The sequence below is a fragment of the Schistocerca americana genome, chromosome X (assembly GCF_021461395.2).
Source record: "Schistocerca americana isolate TAMUIC-IGC-003095 chromosome X, iqSchAmer2.1, whole genome shotgun sequence".
NCBI classification, from domain to species: Eukaryota; Metazoa; Arthropoda; class Insecta; order Orthoptera; family Acrididae; genus Schistocerca; species Schistocerca americana.
In genome coordinates this window covers 927,068,152-927,082,816 of record NC_060130.1, presented here as the reverse complement: position 1 = coordinate 927,082,816, position 14,665 = coordinate 927,068,152, and the positions used below count along the sequence as shown (strand labels likewise).

At 40.6% G+C, this 14,665-nt stretch overlaps 1 protein-coding gene across 1 annotated transcript in view; it reads left to right on the top strand.

The window, feature by feature from the left end:
* LOC124556850 (leucine-rich repeat-containing protein 40-like) overlaps nucleotides 1-14,665 on the top strand; it is a 210,815-nt gene that overhangs the window by 147,882 nt on the left and 48,268 nt on the right. The window contains exons 7-8 of the mRNA XM_047130869.1: nucleotides 9,875-10,069; nucleotides 13,299-13,442. Coding sequence (XP_046986825.1) covers nucleotides 9,875-10,069; nucleotides 13,299-13,442 — 339 coding nt within the window. The remainder of the gene's footprint in view (nucleotides 1-9,874; nucleotides 10,070-13,298; nucleotides 13,443-14,665) is intronic.

The window sequence follows — 14,665 nt, the reverse complement described above, 5'->3', positions numbered from 1 at the left end:
AGATTCTCTGATTGTCCTTCAGTGTATACAATGCTTGTACCCAGGAAAGTTGTCCAGAATATCGGGGACACCCTCCTCCATCTACAGCAGCTGGGAAAGCAGATATCTTTCTGCTGGGTATGATGGCATATGGGTATTGCAGGGAATGAAATGGCGGGTGTAGCAGCCAAGGAGGAGTGTCATGATTCTCAGTTATTGTAGTGTGCCATCCCCCTTCATGAGTATAAGCTGCATCTCGTAAAGCCCACTACAGGGCTGTGGAGTACCTCCTTCCAGCAACAAAGATATGGTGAGGTGGTCCTCGCACATCTTTGCCTAGGCTGCAGTTCTCTGATGTGTGGCTTCTTGCTCTGGCGAGAGGACCCTCTAATGTTTGATGCTTGCAGCATACAGACCACTGTGTGCCAAATTTTCCTAGATTGTGTTTTATTTTTGGTCAAGATGGCAGTGGCCGTTTTGCCAGCAAATCTGCCATTTGTTTTAAGTGACTTTCAGATGAATGTGGTGCAGCTTTTAAGATTTTGTGATGTATCCAACTTGTTTCCAAAAATTTTAGGAAGATGCATTTAATGTGTTAACAGGGCAAATAGCTCACGCATGTTTTTTTGTAAGTGGTCAGACAGTTACATTTCCCTGTGTCTTTCTTTTGAATCATTTTTTCCCCCAGCTTAGTTTCTGAGGCAGTGTGTGAAGGAGGTTCTGGTTACCAATGGGCTACTTGACTGCTGACAGACAAATGACTCTCTTTTGGTAATCCTTCCTGTAACGCTACTTCAGTATCACTGCAGACTGAACACAGGTACAGCCTGTTCTGAAACCAAATTTGCTATATGTGATGCTGTGAACTTGTGACAGTTTGGGACATTTTGCTTTATTGAAAAAGACTTTTGTACCTTTATCATAATCAGTTGTAATTCGTTTGCATTAGCGCAGTGCATACTAAATAACATTTTTTTTGTTAGTTTATTGAACACAACAGATAAACACAAGATATAAAAGAATTGGCAGCATTATAATCTCCTATATTATCCAAAACAATCTGAAAGTGTTTGGATAGTTTTTCGAATTTGTCTCTAGGCAATATGTTGTTAGCACTTCATCTCCTTGCGTATACCGTTGTGTTAACAGACAGTAAAGCTGTGCTGTTTAGCATAGGGATGAGGCAATTAGCCTTGCTAATTCTGTCTCTAATTGTATGTAAATTCCTCCCACTTTTGGTCCCAAACGGTGTGAGCTTTTCTTATGTTTTTGGTTTGCTAGCTGCCTATTATAGTAACCAGAACCATGTTGAAACTAGACTCAAATTTAATCAATGTTTAAAGCAACGTAAGCAAATGTATGCAGCATGGGCTATGACTTTAAAGCAGAATGTGAGTTACCTGAGTCGTGTGATTTTAGGAGTGTGTGGTGTCTGTTTATTTGGTTTGTGTGTATGCAGAAGACAATAGAAATTCTTGTAGTTTCACAAATAAAGTGAACACAGCAAAGCAAAAACATGGGAAAGCAGGGAGGCTATGTGTGTGTGTGTGTGTGTGTGTGTGTGTGTGTGTGTGTGTGTGTGTGTGAGTGATAATATTAAACCAGGTAGGAACTGTGATCTTCGATAAAAGAAAGAGTTATGGAGAGAAGCAATGCTCATATCCACATATTGAATCAGTAGAAGCCCAACTATCAGTCAGAGTACTGACTTACAGGGATTACCAAAAGTCAAAAGAATTCCAAGATACCCACAAAAAGAAAAAAGATAATACTATTCATCTAAATGTGTATTGTAATGCTGATTATGCGTAAGGCTTAGAGATTGGAAGAGTACAAGTGCATACATTGTTCTTTATAATGATGCTCCTGTTAGTTGGTGTTTCAAGAAACAAAGTGTAGTAGCTACATCATCAACTGTGACAAAATACATAGCACCAGCAGAATGTACCAGAAAAAAGAGCATCAAGATCATATACAAGAACAGTCAAGAAGAGAAGACCATTCTTCATGTAGACAACCAAAGTGCTGTCTGAATTATCAGATCTGGACAATTAGACGAAGCAAACATTTAGCAGTGATGTTGCACTGTGTCAGTGAGCAGTATAGATAAGGTTTGCATGAGATAAATTACTGTAGCATAGGGCAGTAGTTGTCAGACATATTTACCGAACCTCTTCAACAGTCAAAGTTTGAGTAATTTAGAAATGCTATTGTGAAACATATACTATAACTTCTCTCATAGAAAAATAGTAAGTAATAACTACCACTGTTGAATAATTAAAAATAAGTTAGATATATTAAAAACAAACATTGTATTTTAAGTGGAGGATGTTGGAAAGTTGGTAAAACAGTTTGCTGCATGTTCCCAAAGGTTGGTAACTGCAGTAAAAACCAGAATACGAGTTATCGGAGTAGCATCAATTTGGGATGTGTGCTTTTTGACATAATTACCCGACGGAAGGCCCTAGTCACATGACATCATCATCATCATCATCATCATCTGATTTACTGAGTATGTGGTCGTATATGACAGTATGGTAGCCTGGCAAAGTGATATCAGTAGTTAGAGCAGTAGTTCATGGTCCGTCGCCCTCATTGTTGGTAGATACGCATGAATAGAAGCACTTTGTCAGTCGCTGGTGTGTCCCAGAGTGAACAGAAACTGATACAAAAGTTTCCTCCGTGTTATTGTCAAAGAGTCTCAGAAAAGTTGTTGCACTCAACTTGAGTCCATATTGTGGCCCAAGGCATCAATGATGTTTTTCATTTGCAAACCAGGGCACCTAACAATTGGCTGCCTTGGCTCGTGGGCAACAACAACAACAAACCCCAGCATGGTGCACACTATTTTGCCAGTGCCCATATCAGAAGCAGCAGACAGGATGCAGGAACTCTTGGTGCAGCTGAAAATTAATGGAGCAGTTGTAGAATTCCAATTGATGTCTTTGATTAACGTGGACATGCTCTGGTGCATTGGCTCCCCACATTTGTGCCATCCTCAGCACAGAGTGGTGACTTACAGTGGACATTCGATTCCATTGTGAGATCATACTGTAGTCCAAGTGAAGGATAAAAATATCTCTTTGCATATAACCCTCCTCGTAGTAAACTCTTCGACAATGGCTAACATTTTTGGAATAGATGGTTTTGCACTATCTGGTTTCTGAATTTGAGAGCAAGTGAATCTAGCTTCAGCCGTGATTTGATTCAAAGAACATATATCTGCAATATAAGCAACTGTCTGAACTTACATTAGGCTGTGAAACAGGGTTCCAAGCCCACATATCCTTAAAGCAATCTGCAGTGCCTGAGTTTGGTGGTGTTATTCAGGTTAAAGTGTAACTAATGGGCAACATACATAGTTGGTCTGGCAGGTGCCTATTTCCAGTTATCTGTAGGTGATAAGACAAAACAGTTTTTGGTTATAAATACATGATTTAGCACATATCGTTATAACGGACTGCCATTTGGAGCTACAGTCTCCCCTGAAATGTCAGACACACCTTGAGCAACTTATCCAAAGTACACCCAGTTGTTTTAATTATTTGGATGACTTGCTAATACTGAAGGCACTAGGGAACAGCACGTACAGAATCTACATAGACTATGTGATCAAAAGTGTCCAGACACCCCAAAACCATACGTTTCTCATATTAAGTGCATTGTGCTGCTGCCAGGTATTCCATATCAGTGATGTTGTAGTCATTAGACATCGTGAGACAGCAGAATGAGGCGCTTCGTGGAACTCACGCACTTCGAACGTGGTCAGGTAATTGGGTGGCACTTGTGTAATATGTCTGTACGCAAGATTTCCACACTCCTAAACATCCCAAGGTCCACTGATTCCAATGTGACAGTGAAGTGGAAATGTGAAGGGACATCTACAGCACAAAAGCGTACAGGCCATCCTTGTCTGTTGATTGACAGAGACTGCCGACAGTTGAAGAGGGTTGTAATGTGTAATAGGCAGACATCTATCCAGACCATGACACTGGAATTCCAAAGTGCATCAGGATCCACTGCAAGTACTATGACAGTTAGGTGGGAGGTGAGAAAAGTTGGGTTTCATGGTCGAGCATCTGCTTATAAGCCACACATCACACCGGTAAATACCAAACGACACCTTGCTTGGTGTAAGGTGCGTAAACATTGGATGATTGAACAGTGGAGAAATGTTGTGTGGAATGACAAATTACAGTACACAATGTGGCTATCCGATGGCATGGTGTGGGTATGGTGAATGCCCGGTGAACGTTATCTGCCAGCTTGTGTAGTGCCAACAGTAAAATTCGGAGGTGGTAGTGTTGTCGTGTGGTCATGTTTTTCTTGGAGAGGGCTTGCACCCCTCATTGTTTTGCGTGGCACTATCACAGCACAGGCCTTCCCACTGTTGAATAGCAATTTGGGGATTTCGATTGCATCTTTCAACGTGATCAAGTACTTGTTCATAATGCATGGCCTGTGGCAGAGTCCTTACACAACAATAACATCCCTGTAATGGACTGTCCTGCACAGAGTCCTGGCCTAGATCCTATAGAACACCTTTGGGATGTTTTGGAATGCCAACTTCGTGCCAGGCCTCACCAACTGACATCGATACCTCTTATCAATGCAGCACTCCATGAAGAATGGGCTGCCATTCCCCAAGAAACCTTCCAGCACCTGATTGAATGTATGCCTGCAAGAATGGAAGCTGTCATCAAGGCTAATGGTGGGCCAACACCGTATTGAATTCCAGCGTTGCTGATGGAGGGCACCACAAACTTGTAAATCATTTTCAGCCAAATGTACGGACACGTTTGATCACATAGTGTGTGTTGTTTGCAACAAATATAGTTTATTTGAGCCAGGTGTAAAGGACTTAAGCCATATATTATGTAAAAAAAAAAAGGGCTCACACCTAAACGGGATCATGTGGATGCAATCAGTAACTTACCAGCTCCCAAAACCTCAGAGAAATACTGTCACTCCCGGGCAAAGTTAATTACACTACTGGCCATTAATATTGCTACACCAAGAAGAAATGCAGGTGATAAATGGGCATTCATTGAACAAATATAGTATACTAGAACTGACATGTGATTACATTTTCACACAATTTGGTGCATAGATCCTGAGAAATCTGTATGCAGAACAACCACCTCTAGCCGTAATAACGGCCTTGATACGCCTGGGCATTGAGTCAAACAGAGCTTGGATGGAGTGTACAGGTACAGGTGCCCATGCAACTTCAACACGATACCACAGTTCATCAAGAGTAGTGACTGGCGTATTGTGACGAGCCAGTTGCTCGGCCACCATTGACCAGACGTTTTCAATTGGTGAGAGATCTGGAGGATGTGCTGGCCAGGGCAGCAGGCAAATATTATCTGTATCCAGAAATGCGCGCACAGGACCTACAACATGCGGTCGTGCATTATCCTGCTGAAATGTAGGGTTTCGCAGTGATTGAATGAAGGGTAGAGCCACGGGTCGTAACACATCTGAAACATAACGTCCACTGTTCAAAGTGCCGTCAATGCGAGCAAGAGGTGACCAACACGTGTAACCAATGGCACCCCATACCATCTCGCCGGGTTATACGCCAGTATGGCGATGACGAATACATGCTTCCAATGTGCATTCACCATGATGTCGCCAAACACGGATATGACCATCATGATGCTGTAAACAGATCCTGGATTCATCCAAAAAAAATGTCGTTTTGCATTCGTGCACCCAGGTTCGTCATCGAGTACACCACTGCAGGCGCTCCTGTCTGTGATGCAGCATCAAGGGTAACCTCAGCCATGGTCTCCGACCTGATAGTCCATGCTGCTGCAAATGTCGTCAAACTGTTTGTGCAGATGGTTGTTGTCTTGAAAACGTCCCCATCTGTTGACTCAGGGATCAAGACGTCGCTGCACAATCCGTTACAGCCATGCGGATAAGATGTCTGTCATCTCGACTGCTAGTGATAGGACGCCGTTGGGATCAAGCACGGCGTTCCATATGACCCTCCTGAACCCACCGATTCCATATTCTGATAACAGTCATTGGATCTCGACCAACGTGAGCAGCAATGTCACGATACGATAAACCGCAATCGCGATAGGCTACAACCTGACCTTTATCAAAGTCGGAAATGTGATGGTACCCATTTCTCCTCCTTACACGAGGCATCACAACAATGTTTCACCAGGCAACGCCAGTCAACTGCTGTTTATGTATGAGAAATTGGTTGGAAACTTTCCTCATGTCAGCACGTTGTAGGTGTCGCCACCGGCGCCAACCTTGTGTGAATGCTCTGAAAAGCTGATCATTTGCATATCACAGCATCTTGTTCCTGTCAGTTAAATTTCGTGCCTGTAGCACATCATCTTTGTGGTGTAGCAAATTTAATGGCCAGTAGTGTATAATACGAAATGTTTTCCCTGTAAAGGGTGTGATGGACTCTTAGGTGTAGGGAAGGCGTCCTCCGTAGGGGAGTAAACCCGTAAAAGAAAATCAGGCAGGTCAGAAGGCAACAAAATATCAGCCCCCCTAGCCAACTGTGTTTGTGCAGCACTTGTAAGGCAGCCAGGTGAATTTCCGCAGTTACTACTAGTATCCAAAACAGTCTCGGATCAATGCCCAGGAAAGCGATGGGTATCATGGCAGACAAAACAAAAAAAGACATAATGCTTTTGGTGGGTGGTGGTGGTAATGGTAGTGGTAGTGGTATTGGTAGTGGTATTGGAAGTGGTAGTGATAATGATGATGATAATGATTATGATGAATTTTTACCTTGCTGCCCTGATTTCCTGCTTGAGTAATAAATTGCGTGAACAGTTCTGTAAAAAAGGAGTTACATTTGTGTGATCAGAACTATGCCAAAAAGCTTTCTTGCATCTTATAATGTGCCTTCGGTTGGCCTCTTGTTTAGCAACATCCAATATGGGTAAACTCTTAATGCTAGTGACTGATGCCTCAGCTTGCAGCATTGCCGTCATACTGTCCCATAAATACATTGATTGCACAGAACAGCCCATTACATTTTAATCAAGAACATTAAATGTATTTGCCAATAGAGAAAGAGGCATTGGCTATTGTATATGCCACTAAGAAGTTTCACATATATTGCAGTGGTAATAAATTTCACGTGATCGACAGTCTCAAGCCCCCCTTTTTTGCTATTTAGTCCACACTCTAAACTTCCCAATAAAATGGTGGAGTGGCTGCAGCAATGGTCATTGTTCCTCGGTATCGATAATTGTGAGATCCATTGTACGCCCCCGACGCAGCATTCGAATGCTGGTGCACTTTCCTACTTAATGTATGGCCTAGATGCGGAGATTGATAAGCATAAAGGGCTGTTTCTTACTTTTGGCACCACTCGTAACACACCTTCAATGAATTTCCAGTTATGGCACATGAACTAGCAACAAAAACAGGCTACTTCCCAGGGTGTTGTCTGCTGTATGGAGGGGTTGGCCAACGCACTTGCCTAAGATGCAGACCTGGGATGGCACACACGATTTTCGTTATAATGCTGAATTATTGCAACCAGTGATAGATAGCTCTGGGGGAATTTGGATGCCGGATGGTAGTTACACTCTTGCATGCTGAAGCCTCTTCAGCTGCACGTTGGAGAATGTGCAGAGTGAAAGCAGTAATGCGACATCATGTGTACTGGCCCAGTGTTGATGCCACCATAGAAGGTAAGAGCCAGAGCTGCCACATTTGTGCCCATAATCAATCAGCACTGCCCTGACCACCCCTGGAAAAGAGTCATATTGATTTTGCCAGACCATTCTGAGGATCAGTGTGGTTGCTATTTGTCAATGCCCTCTCTAAGATTCCATGTGTGACACGGAGGGATTTGACCACCACAACAGCTACCAACCGTGCCCTCACCATCACATTTGCAATAGAAGGGGCACCTTCCATCCTGGTTTCTGACAATATCTCTCAATTCACAGCATATGCATTTCACCACCTCATTCCATCCAGCATCCACTTCTGAAGCTGAGCAGATGGTTAGGACCTTCAAAATGCTGATGTACGAGGAGATGATGATGATGATGATGATGATGATGACAGCTGACTGGGCAAGCATTCACCAACTCCCTCGTAACATACTGGACTCCCCCCCCCCCCCCCCTCTGTGAATGTACACAGTCCAGCCAAAATTCCACACAGGCACAGGACTCGCCCCCTATTCTACCTGGTGCACCCAACTCACCGAGCCCACCACCCGTGCACACAGCCTTATTACTTTGTGACCTCCATATATGGCCATGCATTTTCAGTTGGAACCTTGGGCCAAGCCAAAGCACCATCATCGGCAATAGGGAGCAACAAATGTTTGAGGTTTCAGCTAGCCAGGAGCATATAGTCAAACATCAAAATCAGCTCTGCCCACACTGTAATATATCCCCTCCCCCCATCCCCACCTCTCTCCACTGCAGCTGACTGGGCATGATTCAGGCAAATACACCTGGGACAAGCCTGCCTGTCACAGCTACAACCTCTGTCTCAGTTTAGGCACCAACATGGGGGTCAACAACGACCAGCGATTGGATCCAATGGAGGTGGAATTGCTTCCACCCCATAAGCCACTTCCAGTTCCCACCAATGCCAGCGATCCACTCCCCAAGCAGTCGGCAGAGGTTGAGCATCCACAGATTGCAGTGCCTGTAAAGGCAGAATTACTGTCCCCATCTGGACTGCAGCCGGCACCCACTCTCCTCCAGGCAGGACGTAGTTGCTCCACTGGAATTGTCTATCACCTAACAATCCCTCAGATGGCACTGACATCCAGCCCAGCCGATTGAGGTGAAGTAGTATGATGGAAGCCTTTGGCGGGGTTCCACAACCAGTCTCCCCCCTTCCTATATGATCCTGCTTGCAGATTATAGGGGGAAGAGGGTTTAGTATCAGACAGTGGTTTTGATTCCACATTCAGCATGAGTACTGATTTGGAAGTCAAGTCAGAGATATTCATGCTTAGTGTTTTGGTTATAACTCGCTCAAGCAGAGATGTTGCTGCTATTGGTATACCACTTGGGCCTGTCCACTGATACAAGACTGCTAGTAGAATGTAGGGCCCTCCACTTGCCTGACAGCTTCTAGTGTTCTCTGAAGCCGTTTACTGAGTTGGTTGGTGTAGTGGTTAGCACACTGGACTCACATTTTGGAGGATGGTGGTTCAAATCCACATCCAACCATCCAGATTTAGGTTCTCCGTGATTTCCCCCAATTGCTCCAGGCAAATTCTGAGATATTCCTTTGGAAGGGCATGACTGATTTCCTTTTCCATTCTTGACTCATTCTGAGCTTGTTCTCTGTCTCTTAATGACCTCAGTGTCAATGAGGAATCAAATCCTAATCTTCCTTCCTTTCCTTATGAAGCCTTCTATATGTGCTGTTGGTAGTAGATTTTTTGACCTTGTCTTTGTTGATGTCTTTTGGTATGGATCATTCCCAGGACTGTTTACATATGCTTACAATGCCTTTTGTTATGCTCTGAACTTCACTTCTGGTGAAGCATTCACTTTTTGAACTTCATCATCATCATCATCATCTTCATCATCTTCATCATCATCCTAATCATCATCTTCCTCATCAACCACAGTACTGCCTGTTTCTTCCGTTGGGCTCTGTGTCAGTGCCTGTGCAAGTGATTGTAAACTTAGTTTTACTTACGCCAAGCAGAACACACCTAGTGGCGGCTGTCTGAAGCAATGTCTTGAGTCATCCACGAGTATACACTTGCTGGTACCACTCTTCATCAACACATTAATATTCATAGTGTCAGATTCTACACACATTATTAAAATTTATTAAAAATTTAAGCTATAATACTATTATTTACTGACTCACCTTCTTTATATGGGTACTGTTTTTATACAAATTAATATTTTTCTTGTTACAGTTTGCCTGCTACACTGGCCCTGCTACCACATTTGAGCAGCTTGCATGTCGATGGTAACCCTTTGTCAGAAGTACGTAGGGATGTTGTATTATGTGGAACACCTTACTTACTGCAGTGGTTGCGTAAGAAGTTAGATGAGGCAAATCATCCTGAAGGCAGGGCTGAGGAGGATGAAGAAGTGGAGTTTCCCAACAGGTAATTACAGTTTCATGAAATGAAATGGATGTAACACTTGGAAGAACATGTTTGAGATTTTAATGTCACCAAAAATTTTTATAGCTTAGATTCTTCAATTTTCACAGTGTTGCTCTTAGTTTGTAATCTGAAGGACTATAGGGCACGAAAATTGTGGATAAGCAAGACCTTTATAGAAAATGCCTGTTTCGAATGTTATGTGTTGTGTCTCTCTCTCTGTCAAAGTCACAACTAAACAACTGTTGAGATCAAAATATGTGAATTAACATCTTTATTTAGTTAACTGCACTTCATCAATTGTTTGTACTCTAGTTGTTTGAAGCTTGTGTGTTATCATATAAATTTGTTTGTCTTAAAGTGTTTGTATATGTTTTTTTTGGGGGGGGGGGGGAGGGGGGGGAATTGGCACAATAGTTTAATCTTTTTATGTGCTGTTTGCTAATTTGTTTCTTGTTATCATAGCATTTATATTGTTCAGCATAACTGTCTTTGATGCATTTCATTTGACTATCTGATTAGCTCTCAATCAAGTGCTGTTTATAAACTTCTCAAGCATATGAAATGGGAAGTTACACTGCATTATTTCCTTTTTGCTTCTATTTTTATTGTGATTTTTTTATTGTACATTTTGTATCTGTATCCTGATAGTAATCTTAAAATATGTAGCATAACTTTTGATTGAGGTTCCCATTTTGTTCACAGATGAAGCATCAGAGAAATGATTGCATATATGCTGTGTACAATGTGTAGTTTCCCTAACCTTTATTTCATGATTGCTACAAAAGTGATATGCAGGATATTCTTGCAATTGTTTTCCATAATCACATCATCAGCATTAATTAGTATGACCTCATAAGATAATTACCATACTTGTTTGAGTGCCAACCAACCAAGGTTTTCCATTATTTCTGTGATGCTGTAAGTCTGAAAATTTTGCTGGCCTTATATCAATATATAAATTATTCTGTCATAATGAAATGTGATGTTGATCCTACAGACTTCAGATGCCATTAAATATGGATTGTGTGACCAATTTATAACTTATCTCTCTTTTACACCAGCTACAGTGTCACTAACATTATGGAGCTGAACGTTTAGTCAGTCCATTACATGAGTAATGACTGAACTATTTGACTATTGTATTACCTACACCTATGCATTGTCACTTCTAGGAATTTGTTTAACATGATGAACATTTGTTGTCAAAGGAATTGCTTTAAGCAAAGTGCACAGATTATTTTTTGTGCACATAATTTATTTTGTGCAATACAGATTTGATGTCATAGCAGCATCCATATACCATCCATTTTAGGCTTTCTCTCAGTATGTTAAAGTTTTTCACTTATTTATTAATATTAAACACATGTGGTAATTGTCAATGTTAGGCAAAATTTTTAAGGTACTGAAATTGATGACATAATCACCTCTACGTAACATTTACTTTGGTATGGCAGAATTGTTTAGATGTTGCTGCCTGCATTCATTACAGTGTGTGTAACAGAATCCTGCTATTTATAGATTATTTTATGTTTCAAACTCTTCTGCAGACTCATGATATGAAATATATTTCCAGTGTTATGAGCAGATGTTTTTTGTCCGTAGTCAGTCTCAGGCACCCACTAGTTTGTTTTGTCATTTTGTAGATAGTTATCATATTGGATTTCTGTAACATACACTCAGTCTGTCCTAGGAATATACAAAAAGTCAGCCTTGTTCTGTGGAATGTCATTCAGCATTTTATTAGATATGAATTGAGCTCTGATAGTTTTTTTAAATATCCATAATAAATTTCTCAATCTTCATTTTGAACTGATAATGAGGTGCTTATTTGGTATAATACATATATTTCCTGGGAAAACAAAAAAGATAATGGTGTGACACATTAGTGCGGTCCTCTATTTGTGGACTCTCTTTTTTCTCAGTCAGTTTCCAGACAGATGAAGATACTCTTTATTAATCCATTGTATAAAAATGAATAAATGGATAATATTGACAATTACAAAAAAAAAAAAAAAAAGGCTCTGAGCACTATGGGACTTAACATCTGCGGTCATCAGTCCCCTAGAACTTAGAACTACTTAAACCGAACTAACCTAAGGACATCACACACATCCATGCCCGAGGTAGGATTTGAACCTGCGACCGTAGCGGTCACGCGGTTCCAGACTGTAGCGCCTAGAACCGCACGGCCACACAGGCCGGCTGACAATTACAGTCTGATTTCGTTACTAACAGGATTTGCAAATGATTTAAGGAGGTCGTCTATAAAAAGAGTACCAACACATCTTGATAGGTGGAATTGTAGTGATACCCACAGTTTGTCTTCAGGATAGAATTGTCGCCAATTCAAATTATTTTTTTTCTGTATGAGACACCTGACTAAACGATAAGTTGAGGACAGTAGATATCTTTCTCGATTAAGAAAAAGCATGTGGTATAGTGGACCACACTACAGTCTTGCACAGGTCAGAACATTTATGAAATTAGCAGAAACAGTTATTTTATTTTTTATTTATTTAGTGTAGGCATGCAGTGTTCAGCACACTGAGGGGTGCAGCGGTTAGCATACTACACTCCGTGAGATCAATACTGGGCTAGGAATCAGTAAAAATGTAAGGAGATCAGGATGAATCTGAGGACAATATGATAGGGTTAAATTGATAAAATAATTCATATTAATTGTTTATTGTGAAAATAAATTGGTGATTTGTGTACCATATTTATGTTGTCTAAATGTTGGACATACTACTTTTATATAATCTTCATTGATCACGAAACATTCAGATAGTTATGATAATTAGACTGAAGGAACAACGTGTACACACAACAGCTGCAAGAATATCTTCGACACCATGTGTCACTTACTTTCAAATGGCCATTATTGCATAAGTTATACTGTTATTAAAATAAATTACTTTTTGCTATGCAATTTATAAACTGTTGGGAATGTTACATACATCTTAAAACTTGTATTTGGGAGAATGACATTCAAATATCCAAAACTGATGAAGGTAAATGCCAGGATGATTTCTTTGAAAAGTACATAGTCCATTTCCTTTCCCATCCTTGCCAATCATGTCATTTGTTTTGAATTTCATTACCAGCCTTAAAATGATATATGGTCTCAGTAACCATGACTATTTTACCTATACCCTAGTTTTTCTTGAATTACTTTATCTGTTTTATATGGTGTTGCTACCAACAGACATCTGCTTTTACTTGCTTTCAGGTTTAACTTGAGAGTAACTCGTTGTCTGAATCTGGCAAAGAAAAATCTTACAGATGTTCCCCCATATGTATTTGATGAAGCTGCTTTTGCATCTGTAACAGTCGTTGATTTGTCAGGAAACAGACTCACTGAATTACCTGAAGGGTAAGTACTTTTTATAGTGTATCTAATTTTCTGCTTATCCTTTCCCACTGAAATATTGAGCTGGGTGGTGCAGTGATAAGACGCTGTATTTGAGAACAGCAGTTCCAATCCCCATCCAGTGAGCCAGATTTAGCTATTCTGTGACTCCCTTAAATGACTTTAGGTGAATGTCAAGACAATTCCTGCGAAAGCGCTTAGCTAATTTCCTTCATCACCCTTGCACAATTTAAGCCTGTGCTCCATCTTTAACTGTGTTATTGATGAGATCCTTCCTTCTTCTCGGTAAACATGCCTGTGTAACATATTTTTTATTTTTATTAAATTAGTAAATGGAAAAGCCGTAACTCAACACCAGTAAATGCATGGACAAGGTGAAAAGCTTTTTGTCATGCAGTGAAGGATAGTTTTTTAGGTAAAATATACACAGTTTTGACACAGGCCACATTTAGGTCAGTGCGAGTTGTCTAACAATTTTCCATTTTGCAGATTCCATCCACAATGTGTTATTCTGGTAGGTATGAAAATTATCCGTGTATGACTGCCATAATATTATTATTGGACTGAAAACTTATTCCAACAACATTTTTTTAGATGTGGGTATAAGTCAGAGGGTGCTAATTACAGTGCACAAGGTGGATGTTGCAGCAACTTGTATTTCAGATTGCTTAGTTTTCCCACTGACGAAAGTGCATCGTACTGAGGAAAGGTCTTTTCTCTACTTCAATCCACACCTATTCTCAATTTTTCCGTCTAGTTGATCATCAGTTACTCTTTTATCTTTTCAGAAGTAATCAATAAGAAGAATTCATTTTGCATTGCATAAAACACTAGCTAACATTCATGGCAGATGAAACTGACTTTGCCTGTTTTGTGTAGGACTGCTGGCTATCAACCAGGGTAAAACATTGGCATACAAAATATTCTGGGTTCTTTCAAAATGGTCCAAATATTGTTGGTATTCTTTTTTTTTTTTCATATTTGCATTTGGTGAGTATTCCATAAGTATGTCACTCCCCTAGCACAAATATTTCTCAAGTTAATTATTCGTGTAAGATAATGTAACCTTTCTTCCGACATATTAAATACATCTTAATTGAGATTAGTGCAATACTATATCGTGTATTTGAATGTAAATCTTTCCTTTTTCATCATGTGTTGGAATTTCATTGAGATGAGTGTAATAAACAATGTGAGACACTGTTGTTGTTTATTTGGATTGCTGC